At 40.5% G+C, this 23085-nt stretch overlaps 1 protein-coding gene across 3 annotated transcripts in view; it reads right to left on the minus strand.

The window, feature by feature from the left end:
* Positions 1–23085, minus strand: part of nedd4l (NEDD4 like E3 ubiquitin protein ligase) — a 441756-nt gene that overhangs the window by 194285 nt on the left and 224386 nt on the right. For 2 of the 3 annotated variants that reach the window (XM_041209653.1, XM_041209560.1), the window contains exon 1: positions 20324–20946. The exons of the other annotated variant lie outside the window; for it this stretch is intronic. In XM_041209653.1, the coding sequence (XP_041065587.1) occupies positions 20324–20866 (543 nt within the window). In that variant the 5' untranslated portion in view covers positions 20867–20946. Of the gene's footprint in view, positions 1–20323; positions 20947–23085 lie in introns of those variants that run through there. 3 annotated transcript variants of the gene reach the window in all.

Below are 23085 nucleotides of genomic sequence, written 5' to 3' on the forward strand. Positions count from 1 at the left end.
CTTGAAAAGACGTATGATCAGTTTTGGCCTAAACCAACCAGAATTGCACTTCCTTTTTTATTCACTTTCAGTCAAGTGTGTAATTTGCATTCATAATTACACCAGTCCTTTTTGTTAGAGCTCAATTCCCCCATTGTCCCCAAATATGCCTTCAGTGCCATTTTTCTTCAATTGCATACCATGAGAATTCACTAAGCTGTACCTGAACATGATGTGTACACGGCGCAATCTTTCAAAACACTCAAACTTCCTCAAAATCAACTTTGCGACACACTTTTTGGAACGCCTAAAGTGTCTCAGTTCTTAATTTTTCATTTGAAATGTAAAACAGAATTCTATCCTATCCTTGTCACCATCTTTCTTTTATACATTGCACTGAGAGAAGACTCACCATTTGGAGTCACTGTAAGTAGCCATTATGAACTAATTTTATCTACACCTCAGCAACAGAAACAGAGGGCAGCAGAGAGGCAGCTGTAATATACTACAGTAGAGTGCATGATGTGAAATTAACATGGGAAAAATGAATATGTTTCTATCCTACACATTAGAAAGCACCAATATTTCAAAGTAAGGAACAATATTTAACATAATTTATACACTTTTTCAGCCCATCAGTAACAAAAGCTTTGGTGTGACACTAATTTTTAATTATTCTTCTTGCCTCTTGATAGATATTTTCACAGGAATCAAATAGATCTCAACATCTATACATGATCTATATGTATATATTATATATATATATATATTCGGGCATCATGAGGCAAAACAACTCAAAATGACATATGTTTTAAACAATCAGCAATCTACGCTTGGTAATTAAGCTCTATTTTGTCCTGCCCCAATATTCTAATTATCGAGAAATCCCAAGGAAGCAATTGCATTGAAATGGCATAGAAGCTTTCGAAGCACAATTCAAATTAACCAGTAAATTGCAATGTTTTTGAATTAACGAGTAGACTCTTGACCAGACACAGCTGCTAGACAAACTTCATGATTTGGAGCAAGTCCAAAGACATCTGTTCCCCTGAAGCTAGGTTATTGAAAACAATGACATTTACAAAACCTAAAAGGAATGATGCCCTAGTGTCTGACAATTCAGTTTAATGTGCATTAATTACACAAAATGTATTGTCATCTTTCACCAAGAACATTTGAGAATAATACACTAGCTCTCCCAATGACAGTTGCATTGTTCAGTGTGGAACTGAGCCATGCAGACCAGAAGGACCATGATTTCATCCCCTAGTTGTGCTGTGATAGTTGATCTTAGCTAGTGTAGTGGCAAGTGCACTACAATCGACCTTTGTACCCCATAGCTAATAAATAGGTAAAGAAAAAGCTACAGTCCCTGCTCAGTGTGATAATTGCTGAAAAACATTCAAATGCAGGAGACAATATTAGATTCACCTGGATTGGTCACATGGCCTGTCAACCAATGATGGTACAAGTTCAGTGAGTATACATGGAACAGTCCAGGTGAATGTGTGCCTTCAAGAGTGGAGAAGGGAAATTGGAGCATTAGAGGATTTTTTTTTAAAGAAAAGATCATCAAAGCAACTGTTAGCCATGGCAGTACTAAATCTTCATAATTCCAATTTCCCAATTCTTGACAACCCAAAATAGTCAGCACCTCCCTTTAAAATCCATTTGTGCATCACACACACAATAGTAACTGAAACTGCTTTCCCTTTCTTCCATCAAATTGCAAAAACTTTTGAATCTACCCTTATTACATCTGAAAATTCACTTCATTGCTTTTTCCTTGTGATTTACAGTGCCCCCACCCCCCATCTACTGGAACAAGAGCCACTGAAATGGTTGAAGGGCTATACCTGAAACACACCACAGTGGCAATCTGACCTGTTCAATATTTTCAGGATCTTTTGTTTTTGTTACAACAGTAAAGTTACCACATGGGAAAGTTTCTTTGGTGGCAGCTTTTTGGAAAGGGTGAGAAAGACAAATCTTCCAACAAACAAAATGCAAAATAAAATTGAAATATTTTGATTTTGCAACTGATAAAGCACTTTCCTGTGGAAGTACAACTTATGTCAGTATTTAGGGAGGCACAAAGGAATCAAATTAAGCAAATAGTGACGATCAGTTTTGATGGCAGCCCACTAAGCAGTGTCATCTACTATGCGCATTTTCTCATTTTCACTTGAAAACAAACACTTGGTTTTGCCTGACTGTCCCTGCTGACACCAAGTTTCTCATTCTTGTTCAAGCATCCTGCAGAGCTAATTTCACAATTTCAAATTATATGCAGCAAGTAATTTAATATATGTGACTGAAACGGTTTGCTGTTCTAAAAATGAACTGTTCAAATTAGTCCTTAATGGCATCCTGTGTGACTGAACAATGTTCATTTACAAATCTAATGTACTTGCAGACAATTTTGAACACTAGTGATAGTGTACAATTCTGTTCTCAGTAGTGTTTTTTTAATGATTAAAGCAGCTTTTCAAAACAAAAAATTGAATCATTACAAGATCAGAAACCAGCTGAAAATTTAGTTGGAACAAAACATTTCAGAAAACTGCACAACCTTAGCGGCATTCCCAGAATTTACACACATATTCCCAAGATCAGATATGCAAAGCCATTTAGAATACCCTGAAAGATGGTTTTTTTATAAATCTAATTTTTGTGTGGTAAAAGACAATGGGTTTTTCTATTCAATACTAAAGTAGTATTTTGCATACAAGGTAACCTAGAAATGCCAACTTATTTGTAAATGCGCCTGTGGAAATATTTTTAATTCCTCAGAGGTTCACCTGAATAGTTTTAGGTTGGATAGTATTCACTTAACGGTATTTAAAATTGCAGTTATTTTTCCCTTTTCCTCTATAACAGTGTGAAATGAATTAGCTGGTATCATCTACAAAGAACTGGTGGGCCTCAAATATACATATGGAGGAGGAAGGAAGGTGAACATACCACAAAAATAAGGAAAATTGATATTTTTTTATCTTAGAGAAAATGGGTCAATTGTGCAATGTTTTTTTCAAATCCCACAATTGTTTCTGTTCTGATACACTAGCACATGTGTCAATTCCTGAATAAACCCAACACAAGAAGCCAGTAAGCTAAGATGCCCAAAAGGGAATATATGTTAGCTAAAAGTATAAATGGATCTAATTGGCAGATGACAATTTTTTTTTAAGTTGAAAAACTCAAGGAACCAATTCTTTAGATGCTTTTGGACAAAAGTTAACTTTCTTTTCCTCTGAAAACTCACATCCTTGATAACCTAATGCTATCAAGAGAAATAAAGTCCTTATTGATTTTTCCCTCAGACTTTGTAATGAATGTTTTCCAGCCAAGAAATTTTGCCTAGCTTACTATATATAGTCTACTGAGCAAACAGTGTATATTGTATTTCAATTTACCCTTAGTGAATTGCTGCAGAAAATAACCTTGCAACACCTCAGTCCTAGTGATATGATGTTCTATAGCAACTGTCTGAATTTCAATGCTTGTTACACATACTTTAAACGCCTCAATTTCAATAGTAAGGCATTCCTCATTTCAAGGTTCTCTTGAGCTACACATTTGAAGACTTTTGATCAGAGTGAGGCCAATGAAAAACCCATCTGAACTGATTGTTTTTCTAATACATCAAACTACTCCACATTTAAAACAAAATTCAACTGAACAGACCTCATTTCTTCCAAGTATCAGCAATTTTCAGCTAAGCCCAAGGTGTAAAACCAGAGGCGTGGAACAAAACAGTGTTTTTGCGTTGGTGCAGCATTCCAAATCATCGTCGTCCTGATGGAAATGGGCACAAAAAATGACTAGTTTGCAGCTATTGTGCTTCCTTTCTTGTCTTATTTTCAAACCAGCTTGTTAAAGGTATGCAAACCAATGTGGAAAAATAAATCCCAACAAGCTTTTACCACCCCTCAGTCCCCCCTCAATCACCATCCCGACACAACTCAACAAATACGAGAGAATTTTTTCATCAGCGATTACTGGCAGGACTGGCAACACGGCACTTGTTAAGTAAAATATATATGACTCAAGGGAAGGAAGCAAACTTCAAACTTTTTGTTGTTTGCTCATTAAGTTTCTCTCACCTGTTTCACATTACTTGCACTCACCTGAGTTGATTTTCTTCTTTTAGGAACAGTATCTGGGTTCACTGGATCAACTTTCATGGAAATACTGCTGCCTTTCATTGTCAGTGACAACGTGTGTAACGCATGAAGCTCAGTCTGTCACCAAATGCCTGACATGTACATTTTTGATGTTGTAAAGAAATGCTCTATTGCTGCAGTAGTCTCATGATCAACTGAAGGTTACAGACTGTTTGAATTAGCAAAGCTGAGCTATATCAGATGGGATTGCAGATCTTGAATATTGAATGCTATGCAAATGAGTGTAAGTTTGAAATTTAACCCTTCAAGAAATATTTCAGCACCAGCATCAAATAGAAAGATCTTTAGTGAAGGACGTTTTCTTTGCTCTGTACAGTCCACATCATAAGCCTTTTGAAATTCAGCATTATTGTCTTCAGGAGCTACATAAAGCAAGATGGCACATCTTTTGAAATTAGTTTTTTTTTTAAGAAATGCCTGAAGTATTGAGCTTCCTGCTAGAGAACCAATCCCCTCTGCTGTGAGATTTTATCAAGTTTCTTAACTATGATTCTCCACAAATTCCCAGTCTCAGCCACAGCTACAAGTGATTCATACAATGGAGGTGGTATTACGCCATGTTAGTTGCCTCCTTAATTGACTACCCTCATTTTATCGTAAATCAGTTCATGTCATGGCAACAAGCATCTTACAGCTATTCACTTATGCTGTCAATCCAAATCTTATCGCACACACTGCCACTGAATGAAAAAGGTATCATACTAGTAATGGGGCAGATGACCTGTTTGACTATTTTTTCCACAGGTTGCTTCAGGAGTTCTGCTATTGGCTGATTTTTTTCCTATTCTGTTAAATTAATCACATTCTTCATTTTCTAAACTATATGTTCCTGTGATATAATTTGCAAACCATAAATTTCACATCCACTTGTCCTATACTGAGGAAATAGAGCCCTGCATTCCATTCACAGCAACAACTCAATAACTTGAGTCTCTCTAATTAACATTTTTTGACAAGATCTATTTTTACCACAGTTGCAACCTGCTGTACTTCAGTTATTTGAAAATAAAATTAACATCTGCTAAAATCACTTGACAAGTCACTTGCAATTATATGAAAGTATGTAAGATTTTGTGCAACACTCGATTGGGAATTATGTTTAAGTCATTTAAATTACAGAAAATAGATTACTCCTATTTTCAGAAAAATTAACTTTTCAGACTATACTAAATCATATGCACATTGTATAAAAACCATTTGAAAATTTAGAGATTTTAAATGTCTCTTTTACCCTACATGTTGTAAAGAAAGAAATATGATAAAGTCAAAAATTTGCACACAAAAGTTCAAATTATATTACTTTTTTACTCATCCATGGGATGTGGGCATCGCTGGCTAGACCAGCATTTATTACCCATCTCTATTTGCCCTTGAGGTGGTAGTGGTGAGCGGACTTGTTGAACCACTGCAGGCCCTGTGGCGTAGGTATATCCACAGTGCTGTTAGGGAGGGACTTCCAGGATTTTGACCCAGTGAAGGAACGGCGATATATTTCCATTTCAGGATGGTGTGTGACTTCGAGGGGAACTTCCAGGTGGTGGTGTTGCCATCTATCTGCTGCTCTTGTCCTTCGAGATGGTAGCGGTCATGGGTTTGGAAGGTGCTATCCAAGGAGCATTGGTGAGTTCCTGCAGTTCATCTTGTAGATGGTACACCCTGCTGCCACTGTGCATCAGTGGTGGAGGAAGTTAACATTTATGGATGGGGTGCCAATCAAGTAGGCTGCTTTGTCCTGGATGGTGTCAAGCTTCTTGAGTGTTGTGGAAGCTGCGCTCATCCAGGAAAGTGGAGAGCATTCCATCACACTCCTGACTTGTGTTTTGTAGATGGTGGCTAGGCTTTGGGAAGTCAGGAGGTGAGTTACTCGCCACAGGATTCCTAGCCTCTAACCTGGTCTCGTAGCCGCAGTATTTATATGGCTAGTCCAGTTCAGTTTCTGGTCAATGGTAACCCCCCCCCCCCCCCCACCCCCCCCCTCCCCCCCTCCCCCCCAGGATGTTGAGTGATTTTGAATACATAATTGATTTTGCATTCCATGATTTACTCAACTAGAACAAACATACAAAGAAAAGAAAAATACTGCATTTTCTGGAAATCTGAAATTAAGAGAGAAAATGCATGACTCAGCAGATCAGCACTATCTGTGTCGAGAGTTAACATTTCAAGTTGATGAACTTATGTCCAAAACTAAACAAGAAATTGCAAAGGTTACACAAGGTCCCAGAGGTAAGTCTGAAAATACCAGCAGGAACATCACCTAGTTTTCTTGGAATTGCTGGCCACTAGCATCTGACACAAAATTTGCTGAAAAAAAAGTAGACAATCAAATATTGACATTTGTATTTACACTGTGAATATAATTCAGTAAAATCACCAAGTTGCATTTCACAAGTTATTATAAGAACAACAATGGGAGGAAGATAGGTCACAGGTTTGCAAAGCCAGGAGGTCTACTAAGGAGATTTCAGAATTTTGAGACATTTTTGATTTTATGGTACAGATTTCTGGATTTATTAATTGTGTAACTAATAAAAATAAAATCTGCAAAAGAGCACCAGTTTCCTCTTGGTTACCTACATTGCTTCTAGAATTAGGACAGTGTTCATAAGGTCAAGACACCATCTATGCTTTTGTTACCGCTGGATTTGACTATTCAACACTATAACCTCTCCATAAAGTTGAGCTCATTCAAAATTCTGCAGCCTGTATCCTAATTCACAGAGTCCTGTTTATCTCGTACCATTGTGCTCACTTACCTACAATGGCTCCCAGGCCAGCTAGACCTCAATTTTAAAATTCACATCCTTTTTCCCAAGTCCCTCTGTGACCTCACACTTTTCTTTATCTGAAACGTTACACAATTCCTTCAATTCTGGCCTCATGCACATTCCTGATTTGTGTCGCTCCACCATTAGAGGCCATGCCTTGAGGTAATTCCTTTCTTAAGCTTATCCACCGCTTCTCCTCCTCCTCAGATGCTCCGAAATAGCTAACTCTTTACCCAAGCTTTCTCATATGTACAAAAGTCTCACGCGGCCTGGTGTCAAATGTTGCTCCAAATACTCATGTTAGAGACTGGAGATTTTACCATGTTGAAGGTGCTTTGTAAATTTATATTTTTGCCCCAAGGCCCAATTTTGGAGCCTTGGCCTTAACCTACAATTTTCTAATTTTAAAAACCTTAAATGAATGATAGATAGGTTTTTATGTGTACAACATTTTAGGGGTTTTTTTTGCACTGAACAAAGAAGCATAATATTTCTGTGCGAAGTCGAGTGTCCTTGAGATAAGGTACAAAAGGAAAGGATTTAGCCGTGATTATTAAACACACAAAAAGTTTCCAGCCAACATTTACAAACAAGCAAAACAAGTACAATGCATAACAAGGGCATTTGATAGCAAATCAAAATAGTTCATTTTAACACTAAACTAACTGATAATACCACATTTAGAATAATGCATAAACCATTGCATTATACCTGGACAAAGTCACTCACTTTGGAATCAATTCATTATAAACAAGGATAACTAAGCAAATTGGGAACAATAAATAAGTTATAATGGGGCTATTATAAAAGCATTTTTTCTCAGTGCAGCTATATCATACATTCTTAAAAAATGACAATTTAAAGGTGATAGATGCAAACACAAATATGATGTCTGCGTGTATACAAACCTTTGAAGAGGCCAAGACAAGTTGAGAAGACTGTTACAATAAAAAGCATATGGGATCATTGCCTCTATTAATAGGGAAGAAATACAAAATCAAATGTATGCTACACCTTAGCAAAACACTGGTTATCCCTCAGCTGGAGCCTCACCTCACCTCACAAAGGATGTCTAGGTCTTAAAGAGGGTGCTGAAAAGATTTAGGGATGAGGAACTTTAATTATGTGGAGAAGCTGGGAGACTTCTCAGGCAAGAAAGGATTAAGAGGAGATTTGATTGAGATGTTCAAGATCACTAACAGTTTTGGTATAGAAAATAAGAAACTGTTTCCAATGGCAGATATATCAGTAACATGAGTAATCTGGCCCAGGTGTGACTCCATGCTCTCAGCATATGTGGTTGACTTTTAAAAACTCTTTGAACAAGGGCAATTAGGGATGGGCAATAACTGCTGAACTAACCAGCAATGTCCACATCCCTTGAACGAATTTTGTAAAAAATGGCCTAACAAGTCATTCAGTTGTACCAACTATGACTGAAAGGTAAAAAAGGAATACAACTGGACAGACCACCTGACATCAACCTAGGCACCAGAAAATGGCATACCCAGGCATGTCAACCCTGCAAGGTCCTCCTTGCTAACATCTAGAGGTTTGTGTCAAAGTTGACAGAGATGTCCTACAGACTAGTCAAGCAACATCCTGACTCACAGAATCATACCTTATGAACAATGGCCCAGACACCACCTCATCGACCCTGAGTAGGTCCTGTCCCACTGGCAGGGCAGAGGTGGCTGCACAGTGGTATACAATCAGGAGGGAGTTGCCCTGGAGTCCTCACCATTGAATCTGGACCCCGTGAGGTCTCATGGCACCAGGTCAAACATAGGCAAAGGTAACTGCTGCTGATTACCAACTCAGTTGATGGATCAGTACTTCTCGATGTTGAACACCACTTGAAATAAGGGCTGAGGGCACAGAATATACTCTGGGTTGGGGAATTTGAAGTTGATCATCAAAAGTGATTCAGAGTAGCACTACTGACCGAGTTAGCTGAGTTCTGAAGGACATAGCTGCTAGACTGGGCATAAGGCAGATGGTGAGGGAACCAACAAAAGGGAAGAACCTCCTTGATCACGTCCTCACCAATCTACTTGTCGCAGACGCATCTGTCCATAACAGTATTGGTAGGAGTGACCACCACACAATCCTTGTGGCGATAAAGTCCCATCTTCACGTTGAGGATACCCTCCAGCAAGCTATGTGGCGTTACAACCATGCTAAGTAAGATAGATTCAGAACAAAACTAGCAACTCAAAACCAGGCATCCATGAGGCACAGCACACCATCAACAGCAGCAGAATTGTATTCGACCATAATCTGTAACCTCATAGCCCAGCGTATCGCCCACTCTACCATAACCATCAAGCCAGGGAAGCAGCACCGGGCATACCGAAAAATGAGGTATCAGCCTGGTGAAGCTACAACACAAGACTACTTGCACGCAAAACACCAGAAGCAGCATGCAATTGACTGAGCTAATCTAAGGCTGAGGCATTTGAAACCACCCTCAGCCAGAAGTGCCAATTGCATGACCCATCTCAGCCTCCTTCTGAGGTCTCCAGCATTACAGATGCCTATCTTCAGCCAATTTGATTCGCTCCATGTAATATCAAGAAACTGCTTAAGGCACTGGATACTGCAAAGGCTACAGGCCCTGACAACATCCTAGCAGTTGTACTGACGACTTGTGCTCCAGAACTAGCTGCATTCCTAGTCAAGCTGTTCCAGTACAGCTGCAATGCTGGCATCTACCGAGCAATGTGGAAAATTGCCCAGGTATGTCCAGTCCAGAAAAAGCAGGACATAGCCAGCCCAGCCAATTACCACCCCATCAGTCTACTCTCGATTTTCAACAAAGTGATTGGAAGGTGCTGTTGACAGTGCTATCAAGTGTTACTTATTCAGCAATAACCTCCTCACTGAGGAATGCCAGCACCATTCGGCTACAGACCTCATTACAGTCTTAGTTCAAATATGGATGAAAGAGCTGAACTTAAGAGCTAAGGTGAGAATGACTGCTCTTGACATCAAGGCAGCATTTGACCAAGTGCAGTTTCAAGGAGCTCTAACAAACTGGAGTCACTGGGGATCAGTGGGAAAACTCTCCTCTGGTTGGAGTCATAACTAGCACAAAGGAATATGGCCATTGTTGTGAGAAGTCAGTCATTTCAGCTCCAGGACATCACTGCAGGAGTTCCTCAGGGTACTGTCCTCAGCAAGAACTGGACAATATCCAGGCTTGGGCTGACAAGTGGCAAGTAACATTCACACCACTCAAGTGCAAGGCAATGACCATCTCCAATAAGAGAAAATCTAACCATATCCTCTTGATATTCAATGGCATTACCATACTCAATCTCTCACCAACATCCTGGGGGTTACCAGTGACCAGAAAATTAGCTGGACCAGCCATATAAATACTGTGGTTACAAGAGCAGGGCAGAAGCTGGTAATTCTGCAGTGAGTAACTCACCTCCTGACTCCCCAAAGCCTGTCCACCATCTACAAGACACAAGTCAGGAATACTCTTCACTTTTCTCGATGAGTTCAGCTCCAATAACACTTAAGAAGCTTGGCACCATCCAGGACAAAGCAACCTGCTTGCTTGGCCTTCCATTCATCATCTTAAACATTCACTCCCTTCACTACGAATGCACAGTGGCAGCAGCGTGTACTATATACAAGATGCACTGTAACAACTCGTCAAATCTCCTTCAGCAGCACCTTCCATACCTGCGACCTCTACCAACAAGAGGACAAGGGCAGTAGATGCATGGACACCACCACCTGCAAGTTCTCTTCCATGCCACACACCATCTTGTCTTGGAACTATATCGGCATTCCTCCACTGTCACTGGGTCCTTACAGAACTGTGGGTGTTCCTGCATCACATGGACTGCAACTGTTCAAGAAGGCAGCTTGCCATAGTTATGATCCTGTTAGGGACCATTAACATTTAAACAAGGAATCTGAACACTCTGAACAAAATCTAGAAGGTTCATTCACTTTTCCCGGGACCAACCCAAATGTATGTCACAGCTCTTCAGAATTTACTTGAATTCTCCTTGGTATTCCAGTTATTCCTCCACGATAAGATTTGATGGAGTCCTCCCATCAACTTTTTGGCTGTGCGACCTTTCACCTTTTCCTGTGCAGACGACCTGACTGTGGATGTCTCAGCTGCTTGTTTGGCTTGCCAGTAGACATCCAATTGCCTTCCCACAGCTTTCTGAGCAAACTGCTTTCTGCTACAAGACTCTAAGGTCCTCTGTAGATTTCTTCCACAGGCTGCACACTAGAGCAAGCTTTTTAGTTGCTTTTCCCTCTCAAGATCCAGCTCAAATTGCCTGCTTCTAAGTAAACACGCACAATTAAATTATCTACCCAAACAGTCCAAAACTATGACAATATGTCATGCTTAGAAATGCAAATAAATCATTCTGCCTTCAACACGACTCTCTGATTACATATGAATGATTTGTATTTCTAATGAATATAATTGCCCTTTTTCCAGACTCCCTGGCTCTTTTACAAGATAAGAGCAAACTCCCCGTTGTTTACGATCTTACATTTCTAGCTCAACCAGTCTACCTTCACTGGTCAATATATGCATTAGGATTCTCACAGTTCCACTGGCTATAAGATTGGACTTATCGGCAACCCTGTAAATAGGGCCTGAGCAATTTGCTTACCATGTAAGCTTGATACTGAACTAGGGTGCACCAAAGGCACCCTACAAGATTATGGCTCCCCTGATCAGATCATTTTGCGCTGTCTATCACATAAACTCATGAACCGACGTAAGACCATCACTTTCTGCCCTGAAAAGTGCCCAGTCTACCTCAAATTGATGAAGCTAGCTGTTTCACACTGTTACTATGCAATAGTAACACGAGTGATATTTGCCACCAACAGGATGCTGCCATCAAGCCAAAAAGATGTTCTGCTTATCACATAGATGTGTAATGTGGTTAACGAATTTCACTGCCAGTATGACGTTAGGTATGTAGACTGTATGTTCCAAAGAAGGCGGATCACATCAAACAGCATAGTCCAGCCGCTGTTCACAATGGGCAGGCTACAGACCTTACCCAAGCAGCCTGTGCTTGCAAAACACAAAACAGTGTCTAGCATTGGATGCGATTCTACGATTGGACAACATTTGCTAAATAATCCTGTGTGCTGAGAATTACGCTGACAACCAATTTAAAATAATTAGTCAGGCTTGCAGGCTTGCTCTGAAAGAGGGTCATACAGGCTTGAAATGTTAACTCTGTTTCTCTCCACAGATGCTGCTAGACCTGCTGAGTTTTTCCAGCATTTTCTGTTTTTGTTGCAGTGTGATGCATTTGTGTGTACTGGAAGCTAGATATATTAACACACAGGGCTCTGTGTACATACATTGTGCCTGTTTCAGCTAAACAAAATAAGTGACAGCCATTTGCTGACACATTCCTCTGGGCAATGCCTTGACCAATCAGGGTCAAGCTGCCTGGTTTACATTTCAAACAATGTTTGGCAATTAACTGTCAGTCACCATCAGTGGTACATTCTCCATGGCAACACCACTTGTCAACCAATCGGCAATCTATTCACATTAAGTATAAATTGTTGCTTTCTCTTTATATTGGTATTCTTGCAAGTATCCGGATGAGTGCAAGACGAAAGCTTAGACATGCCTCTTTTTCAGCTATACTCAAATTTTATACTAACAAGTGACTACTCAAAAAAAAATACAGATTTGAGGTAATTGGCAAAAGAACTAGAAGAAATGAGGATTTTAAAAAATATATAGAAAAACATATGTATACATTAAATCATGGGGCTCTGAAATAAACGGTCTGAATGGGTGATGGGAGCAGATTCTATAATGACATTCAAAAGAGAAGTACTTGATAGGGGAAACAGATACAGAGATATTAGGAAAGAGCAGGAATTGGGCGTAATTGGGAGTAAAGGGCTGGCACAGGCCCGAGCGATCAAATGGCCTCCTTCTGTGCTATATCATTCTAAGATTTTATTGCAGATTTTAATTCAGTAGGTAATGTTTTCCCTGCATACATTAAACTATTCTGAGAGCTCAGAGATTAGTAAAAGAGCTAGAAATACTAATGATAGGGGATTCGACAGATAAGAGGAGCTGACATAATCTTTTGCAGTCCAGACCGTCAGTCCCTGATGTTTTGTTGCCTCGTAGGTTCCAGTGTAAGCAAAAATTCTGCAAGGGTAGGCACAGTAACTAGTTATTATGGTAAATGTATGTGGGTGCCAATGGTGTGGGTAAATAAAGACATGAAATCCTGCAAAATGTATTTAGGTTAGGAGCCAAGTTTCAGAGCATGTCTTCAGATATGCTAAAAAAGTGAAAAATGCACTTGTTGGATTGTGCAGTATGTGGGAAAATTAATCAATTCCCTAGCAATTGAGTGAAATAAGTTTGGGGAACACAAAACAATTTATCTTTCAGAAAGATCTAAAATTTATACCATAATAGAAACTTGGCAAAAGCTAAAAAATAATGGAAAATAAACACATCAGGATATAAATATACTCAGGAGGAATAAGAAAGCTGTCAGTGTGGCAATACTGGTACAAGGGGGAATACATATTGCAATGAAGATTGATGCATGCTCGATAGGGGTACAGAGTCAACAATGGCTAGGGCTCAAAGATATAAAAAAATTTAAGCCAGCGAGGAATTGCAACCAACATATTGTGGGAAAAAAACTGAAGAGAAAATCTGCTGTCACATTAGATCGAGATGAATAAGTATATAAAAATCATTTGTCTGAAAGATTTTTAATATACACATAGCAGCTGGAATAGAGCGTGAATGAAGAAAAAAGAAATGGAATTTTTAAATTGTGTGCAGGATTCCCTCTTCAATCATTGCATTAGTTAGTCAATGCTGTATTCTGGTTATGAATAATGAAATTGTTAATTAAGCATGTTGTGGGTGAGCTCCTTAGTAACACTGAACACAATTTGACCCAAGACCAAAGAGAAAATGAAGAAGTCATTTCAATGACAACTTGTACTTATATCGCACATTAAATCTAGTAAAACGTCCCATAGCACTTCATAGGACTGTAATCAGACGAAATTTGAAATCAACCCATAGCAAGAGACATTAGGACATTAACCAAAACCCTGACCAAAAGAGTTTTAAGTTGTATCTTAAAGGAGGAGGGAGCAGTTCATGGATGGAATCCCAGAGTTAGGAACATACGAAATAGGGGCAGAAGTAGGTCATTTGACCCCTCGGGCCTGATCTGTCATTCATTAAGATCACGGCTGATCTGTTTGTGTTTTGAATTCCACATCCTCATCTAGCCCAATAACCTTTGATTCCCTTGCCTAACAAGAATCCATCTACCTCCGCCTTAAAAATATTCAATGACCCTGCCTCCACCACCTCCTGAAGCAGAGTTCCAAAGTCGCAGAATCTTCTGAGAAAAAAATTCCCCTCATCTCTGTCCTAAGAGGGCAACCCCTAATTTTAAAGCAGTGCCCCCTCAGTTCTGGACTCAACCCCCCACAAGAGAAAACATCCTTTTTATGTCCATGTTGTCAATTTCGTTCAGCATCTTAAATATTTCAATCAAGTCACCCCTCACTCTTCTAAACTCCAGTGGAAACAAGCCCAGTCTGTGCAACCTTTCCTCGTAAGACAGCCCGCTCATTCCAGGTATCAATATCGTAAACCTCCTCTGAATCGCCTCCAATGCATTTATATCCTTCCTTAAGTAAGGACACCAAAACTGCACACAATATTCGAGATGTGGTCTTACCAATGCCCTACATAACTGAAGCATAGCACCCTTAATTTTATGTTTAATTCCGCTCGCAATAAAGGATAGCATTCCATTAGCCTTCTTAATTACTTGCTGTACTTGCATACTAACTTTTTGTGACTCACGTATTGGAATACCTAGAACATTCTGCACCTCGGAATTCTGCAGTCGTTCACCATTTAAGTAATACTCCGCTTTTTTATTCTTCCTACCAAAGTGAACAACTTCACATTTTCCCACATTAGACTCCATCTGCCATATTTTGGCCCACTCCCTGAACCTATTGCTGTCTGCAATTTCTTTATGTCCTCTTCACAACATTTCCTAACTATCTTTGTGTCATCTGCAGATTTAGCTATCATGTCTTCACTCCCCTCATCTCAGTCATTGATATAAATTATAAAATGTTGAGGCCCCAGCAGAGACCACTGTGGGAATCCACTCATCACATCCTGCTAATCAGAAAAAGACCCATTTATGCACAATGTTTTCTGCCAGCTAATACGTTACCCCCTACACCATGAGCTTTTATTTTCTGCAATAACCTTTGATGTGGCATCTTATCAAATGCCTTCAGGAAATGCAAGTACAGCACGTCTACAGGCTCCCCTTTATCCATAATGCATGTTACTCCTTCAAAAGAACGCCAATAAATTGGTTAAACACGATTTCCCTTTCACAAAGCCATGCTAACTCTTCCCGATTACCTTCAGTTTCTCCAAGTGCCCAGCTATAATCTCCTTAATGATCTTTGGGGCCGAGACAGCTGAAGACATGATTACCAGTAGGGAGGCTAAGGAAAGTGAGAGATGCACAAAAGACCAGAACTAAAGGAACAAAATTGTCAGATTTGTTTTTGTTTTTCACTCAGAAGCAGACCTTGTATTGTCTTTGAACAGTTTTATCAACATTTATGGCTAATGTCAAACATGCCTGAAATTAAACAGAGATTTACTTCTTCAGCTTCTTTCCAAGTCTTTGAGTAAAACAAAGAAATTCAAATCCTCACTAGAAAAGGGCCACTGCCTTCTACTGATGTTGATGTATTGACTAAAAACAAAAAACTGCGGATGCTGGAAATCCAAAACAAAAACAGAAATACCTGGAAAAACTCAGCAGGTCTGGCAGCATCGGCGGAGAAGAGTACAGTTGACGTTTCGAGTCCTCATGACCTTTTAACAGAACCTGTTCTGTTGAAGGGTCATGAGGACTCAAAACGTCAACTGTACTCTTCTCCGCCGATGCTGCCAGACCTGCTGAGTTTTTCCAGGTATTTCTGTTTCTGTTTTTGTTTTTGATGTATTGACTGCTTGCTGGAATTTAAGCAAAATTCACAAATTGAGAATGCACTGTTATATCACCACCAACACCTCATCCCCTTCCCATGCAATCGCAGGTGTAACACCTGCCCCTTTACCTCTTCTTTCCTTGCTGTCCAAGGCCCCAAAAACTCCTGCCAGGCGAATCAGCAATTTACTTGTGCTTGTTTCAATTTTGTATACTGTATTCTCTGCTCACAATGCAATTTCCTCTACTTCGGGGTGAGCAAATGCAGACTGTTTTGCACAACACCTCCATTCAATCCGCATGCATGACCCTGGCCTTTCAGTCACTTGGCATTGCAATTCATCATCTTGCTTTTATGCTTACATTTCTGTCCTCAGCCTGCTACAATGTTCCAATGAAGCCCAACACAAACTGGGGGAACTGCACCTCGTCTTCTGATTTGGCACTTTACAGCTTTCTTGACGCAACACTGAATTCAACAACTTCAGACCATGAATTCTGCCCTCCATTTTGATTTTGATTTTTGCCCATTACCAATCTGTATCTTGTTTTTGCATTCCAACTGGGCTGACCTTTATTCTACTACTAACATCTAGCCCAGACCTATGCTTTGTTTTTTTTTTCCAAACATTACCACTCCATTTCCCTTTTGCACCATGACAACTTGGCACTTAATCACCCCACCCTCAAATCCATTTCTGACATTCCCTTTGGTTCCACCACGCTCTCCCCCTTTTTCAACATGTTACGAGATTCAAAGTTACCTTATCGTCATTGGAAGGCTGGGAACTACAACTCCCAGCATGTCTCAGGGGTTTCCACGCATGTGTAAACCAGGAGTGAGCAATGCATGAGCAACCTAGCATTCCGTAATTCTTCAGGACAGGGACGGGACAAATGCGCCTGCACAAAAAGAAAACAGCATGAAAAAGGGGTCATGGGGGACCCAGGAAAGGAGCACCATAGCCAGGAGGAGTCCTGTGTGACGGACAGGGAGGGGGCACAGGGAAAGATCCCAGTTAAAAAGCAAGGAGCAGGGAAAAAGCAGCAAAATGGTTGTGGTAGTTGGCAGGCCTTAGTGGAGAATACACAGGAGAAGCCCTGGTAAATGAAGAAGGTTCAGGATAAGCCCTAGTGATTGAAGAGGGCAGCAGAAGGTTGGTGACTTAGTGCTGCAGGCCATTGGGGCAAAGGTCACGTAAAGGAGCAGTCGCATTCTGTTCGGCGGAGCCGTAAAGCTGAAGTTGTGCTTGTGAGTTGACACTGGAGTACAGACTCAGGAATCCAAGGGAACAAAGCCTTGGAAGACGAGATTGAAACTCTGGGAGGTTTGCAGTCATTGAGGCTGTCTGAGCTGCAGCAACATTAGGAGAGAATTCCGATGCAAGATCCTCGAAGGTGAAGACTGGAATCCCTCATGAGAGGGGCAGAGTTTCAACAAGATATGTTGACTCAGTGTTTACTCACAGCTGGGTGGGTTGTTGAGAAATCCGTGGAATCTGTCTTGACCGCATCTGCCATTTAAGGTGCAACGTGTTTGATCACAGTTTGCCTGTTAATTCACATGTATTTCATATTAACCCTGAATGCCAGAGTTTAAGGTAGATTTGTAAATTGCTTTATCTTTATGACCTTGTATTGTAAAATTTATTTTTCTTTGTTCAAAATCTGTGGAATCTTGTGGACTTATTCTCTTAGCAAGTGTCTTGAATCAAACTTAGTCTACTTTAAACAAAAAAAACTGGTCCCTAACTTAATTGTACCAAAAACTTGGGGGTCTGGTCTGCATAAAACCTATCACATTTCTGCTTCTCTTCAATTCTGAAGAAGTTATATTGAACTCAAAACATAAATTCGGTTTCTCTCTTCACAGATGCTGCCACACCAGCTGAGTTTGTCCAGTACTTTGTTTTTATTTCAGAGTTTCTCACCACCTACAAGTTCTCCGCCAAGTCACACACCATCCTGACTTGGAACAATATCGCCATTCCTTCACTGTTGCTGGGTCAAAAACTTAGAACTCCCTTCCAAACAACAGTGTGGGTGTACCTACAGTGACTCAGGAAAATGGCTACTTCTCGAAGACAGTAAGAGATGGGCAACAAATGCTGGTCTTCCATGTGACACTCACTTCCCATGAGCGAATAAAAGAAACATTAAATTTGGTAATTTATCATGTTCCATCAGACACTGCCTTTACAATGAACATGAAGAATCTGCTCAGTTTTGTCTGAAGGTTTGATGGAAAAACTATTGCACCCATCAGGTCACATGAAGTGTTTTTTTTATTTGTTCACAGGATGTGGGCATCGCTGGCTAGGCCAGCATTTACTGCCCATCGCTAATTGCTCTTGTTCAGGGGGCATTTATGAGCCAAGCACTTTATTGCTGATTTGGGGTCACATGTAGGCCAGATAGGTAAGGACAGCAGAACCAGGTGGGTTTTTACGACAACAGGCAATGGTTTCACGGTCATCATTAGACTTAATTCCAGATTTTTACTGAAGTCAAATTCCACCATCAATCCCACCCGTGGCGGGATTCAAACCTGGGTCCCCAGAGCATTATTCTGGGCTCTGTATTACCAGTCCAGTGACAACTATGCCACCGTCTCCCCCTTAGCTCAAGAATGACAAAGGCAGTCTGGCTAAATGAATGCTACACTTCTAATTCGGTTTTAAAAATATTTTTAAAAGCGTGCCTTGCATATTTTTGAAAATCACTGAATGCAAATTCAATATTTGCTTTTGTTCACAACTCTTGCCAAATTAAGGAAAATGGCCCTTAAAAAGAATATATTACACAATGCAATATATTTTGCTTTTTTTTAAGCTTTCAGACTTTGCCCATCTCTGGTTTGCTCTGGAGCAGCTATGCTGTACATTGAGAGGCAGCCATGACCCTCACATAACTTCCCGGTCTCCAATAGGAGCTGGAAGTTTCATTAGCTTGTGTGCAAAGCTGGAGACTCTGGGATCTGGAAGGCCCTCTACTGATTGGTCATACACAAGTGTTTCCTCTGGCAACGTTTCCTCTACTGGATTTAGGTGGCTCCTGACAGAATCCTAGCCTAATCCAAAGCATCAGTTTCCAGTTAAGTCAACAGAATTACACAACAGTACAAATGTACTGTGCCTGTAACACGTATGACTTCAGAGGGAAGTATAAGTACAAAATATCAATTTACATGGATCAAAATTCATAGAATTGGTAAATGTGTTGTATATTGTCACATCTATTTCTTTTAACTCAGTTGAGTTAGGAGTGAGATGGTCCTTTGAAAAGAAAATCTTCCTTTCCTGACTTGTCTTCTGCTTTAGTTGACATCATTCCTGTTTTGCATAAATGTTTATCATCAAGTATTATGGGGGTCACTTGAATGTGATCCGCTGAGCGTGAAATGGGCAGATTGGATGCCTGTTACACACTTTATCCAATGTTATTCGTAAACTGGCAAAGTAAAAAACATCCTTCAAATAGTAATTTTGTCCTTTAAAAGAAAATTGAAAGGGAAAAGAAGAAAGATCTACAACCTCAAAACCTCTGTGGACCAGAGCCAGCAGACAGCAAAATGAATATTTTCACTTGAGATGAATAAGGGAAAGACACCTGCTACCACAGATGACAAGTCAAGTCTGACATCAATCAGACACAGTAAACTCTAATGACGGGAAATATCTGAAAAAGTTTGTTGTTTTAAAGTCATAGCCGACTTGTAGCTGTCAACTGACCCTGGTTACATGTTTACACAGTTCAGAACAAAAATGCACCACCTTTCAGTTTCTTCCACCAAACTGTAAAACATGAAGATCCAAATTCGCATGTGGTAAAAGCCTTGTTAGCAGCTGTCTTTCTACACCACATTTCACTGATAGAGGGAACACACACAGGCACTAAAGGCCAACATCTATTTTTTCAAGCCTGCTTTCTAAACTGGCGACACATAGATTACTCGACTTTACACAAAAGTGTCTTGTTTGGAAACATTACCGCAGCTCCAGCAGACTCACTCTTCTGACCGACAAAAACCACACTTCATTAAAATAAACCAGAGCCCACTAACTGGAACTATAGCCCTGTCAGGATTTTATTTTATACCTTTACATCTCTGAAACCAACTGTATTTGCAGTCGTGGTGCTGTGGGGGTTATTGGGGTGGGGGAGAGGAGGGAATGACAAGCATTTGTGCCAGTTTAACAGCTTCAAGAACCCCCATGCAACCTAATTCTTCAAAGGGGGAAAATGGGATGGCACATACCACTTCCCTCATCCACCTTCACCCTCAAAATAGCACCCCACGCTACATAATCCAAGTGACAGACATGACTTTGAACTGCTTACATACCGTGGAGTCCTCTCTGGTGACTGAATTCATTCTTGTCTGAGCACAGCCACCATTATCTTTTATCAAACCTTCATTCTGCTCTTCAGGTCCTCGGGTTAAACGAATTCGAAAGTGGGGTTGCTTCTGATTTTGCTCCTGTCTGATTTTAAGCTTACAGGACTGTGTCTGTGGTACTGCTTCTAATGAACCACTACAAAGCATTTGCAAATTGTTTTCCCCAATTACTGTTCCAGCAACTTGCTCCCTCCTCTCAGTGGCACCAAAATATTCAGTGTTTTGTTTAACTGGAAAGGAGGCAGAAGTGCTTCGTCCCAGCCGTACGTGTGGGTGCCTAACCACTTTTTTCTCCTTTGTACCGGCTAGCCCAGTTTTGAAATCCATCCACGAGTCCTGAGCACCTTTGCACTGTTGCTGGAGCTGGAAGACAAAGCAAGGCTTCCCCATGTTCCCTGACATATATGGCTGATGTTGTAAAGACCAGCGCCTAGTTACGGAGGCATGAGCTTTCTGACGTCCATTACGATTCAAAGATGAAAACCGCATTTGATCTATTTCTGCTGTCGGCGAACGATGCTGAATTCTTACACCTCCAACTTTTATACCAGAGGCAGACCCATTTGTTAATTGTTTTTGACCAATAGCACACAGCTTTTGTTCCAAAGGAAAAAGGCAACTTATTCTATGATTAGATGGAGCACTTCCATTAGCCTGTTGCGATGCAGCCATACTATAGGACGGGGGATCATCTGTGCTTAGAGGCACACTTGGAAGAGAATGGCTTCTAGAAAGTAAACTATCATTGCTGCCAACTTCCATTCCAATGTCTGGTAACGGCTCAGGAGACTCCGAGACACTGGCATCACCATATCCATTCGCAGGGTTGCGCTGGAGCGATATCTGCATTGAAGAGCTCCTGGTGGGTCGTGATTCAGTACTGTACAACTGAGGAATGAACATGGAAGAGCTGCGTTGCAAGGAGGTTTGATCTTGTAAAGGCAGCCCAGCATCGGACACAGGCCCAGTCATGTTCTGAAAAGGATGAGGGGCATTTCTCCTTGGCAAAGTGTGGAATGCCATATAGACGTCATTTTCTCTTTCTCCATCTAACAACTCCGATTCTGGATCGGTATGACTCCTATTTGATCCAAAATAAAGGCGTAGCCGATGGGCCATAGTTTAACAGCAAGAGTCTAGTCTAAAAAACGAGAAGAGGAAAACACACTGCCAAAAGCATATTAAAAAAAAAGCAAAGATGTCAGCTCGAGAAAAAACTGTCCCATCTGCCAAACTGTTAGCACTGAAGCTTGATAGCGACAGATAGCAGAAATAGCCCAAGTGACAGGCGGCATTCCAGGCATGATTGGATAAAGGCAATCAGTACTACTACACAGTGTGACATGGGGTAGGGTGGTAGCAGTCACATGATGCAACTCCCCTTCCAATGCACGGCAGAATATTTTTTTAAAGGCAGCAAGTGCCTGAAACAGTGCCTTCACAGCTGCTCCTTTTCAATCAAAGGGAGCAACCCCAGAGGGAAAGCACTTACAGCTGACCAAGGCCTCCTACACTTAACACAATAAATCTACTCACAAGATAGCAGGATATTTTGCAAGAGGAAAAAAAGACAAATACAAAAGCCAATATCTTGCCAAATCCATAATAAACTAAAATAGCTTGTCTGAATACTTGTGAGCAGGTCGTTTGAACTTCTATTCCCAAAGCCTAAGAGCAAAACAAATTTAATGATTACACTAAACACAATTTTATAGCTGCTCTGAAAGCAAAATCTTCAGCTGCTTTAAACAGTCAACAAAGATTCATCTTCAGTCGAGAAAGCTCAAGAAATATGGTTTTACTTAAACTTCAGGATAATAGCCAATTAAGAGAGGTCTACTGTCAACTATTTATAACCCATATATCTCTTATAAATTTGGCACAAGGCAACAAACTACTACGGTATTAATAAAAGACAAAAAACATTGCTATAAAGTTCCCAAAAAGCACCAGTTTCATGCAACACTACTATTAATTTTGAGTGCAGACTTATTTTGTCAGAAAAGTACACGGCAACAATAATTGGCATTAGTGCCTAAATCATCCAAAGATGTTTACAGAGAAATAAGAGAAGGGAGCTGTTGCCAAGCTTTGGAAAGAGGGTGACTGAAAACTGGATTGAAAATATTTTTTTAAAAAAGCAGACAGAGAAACATACCAGTGCAGGAGTTGGATAATGAATTCAAGAGAACAGAGCTGAGGAAACTGAGACAAAAACAGAAAATGCTGGAAAAACTCAGCAGGTCTGACAGCATCCGTAGAGAGAGAAACAGTTGACGTTTCGAGTCTATATGACGACGGACTCAAAACATCAATTCTGTTTCTCTCGCTACAGATGTTGTCAGACGTGCTGAGTTTTTACAGCATTTTCTGTTTTTGTTGCAGGTTTCCAGCATCTGTAGTATTTTGCTTTTATCTGAGGAAACTGAGAACTCTGCAACCACTGGCAGAATGAGGGAGGGGGGCTACATTAAAGGCTCGAGTAGGAACACCTAAATATGCAAGGGAATTTGAACGGGGGGAGGTTGTTGAGGTAAAGTAGTACTAAGAAATAGATGAATGTTTGAAAACAGGACAAGATTGAATGCATCGGGAGAACAGTGTAGGTCAGTGAGGATGGTGAGATGATGGGCAAATGGGACTTTGCGTGGGTGATTGCATTTTGGACAAGAGGGAGTTTGTGGATATAAGATGATGTCAGGTCAGCA

Source organism: Carcharodon carcharias, chromosome 1, assembly GCF_017639515.1.
Source record: "Carcharodon carcharias isolate sCarCar2 chromosome 1, sCarCar2.pri, whole genome shotgun sequence".
Lineage (NCBI taxonomy): Eukaryota > Metazoa > Chordata > Chondrichthyes > Lamniformes > Lamnidae > Carcharodon > Carcharodon carcharias.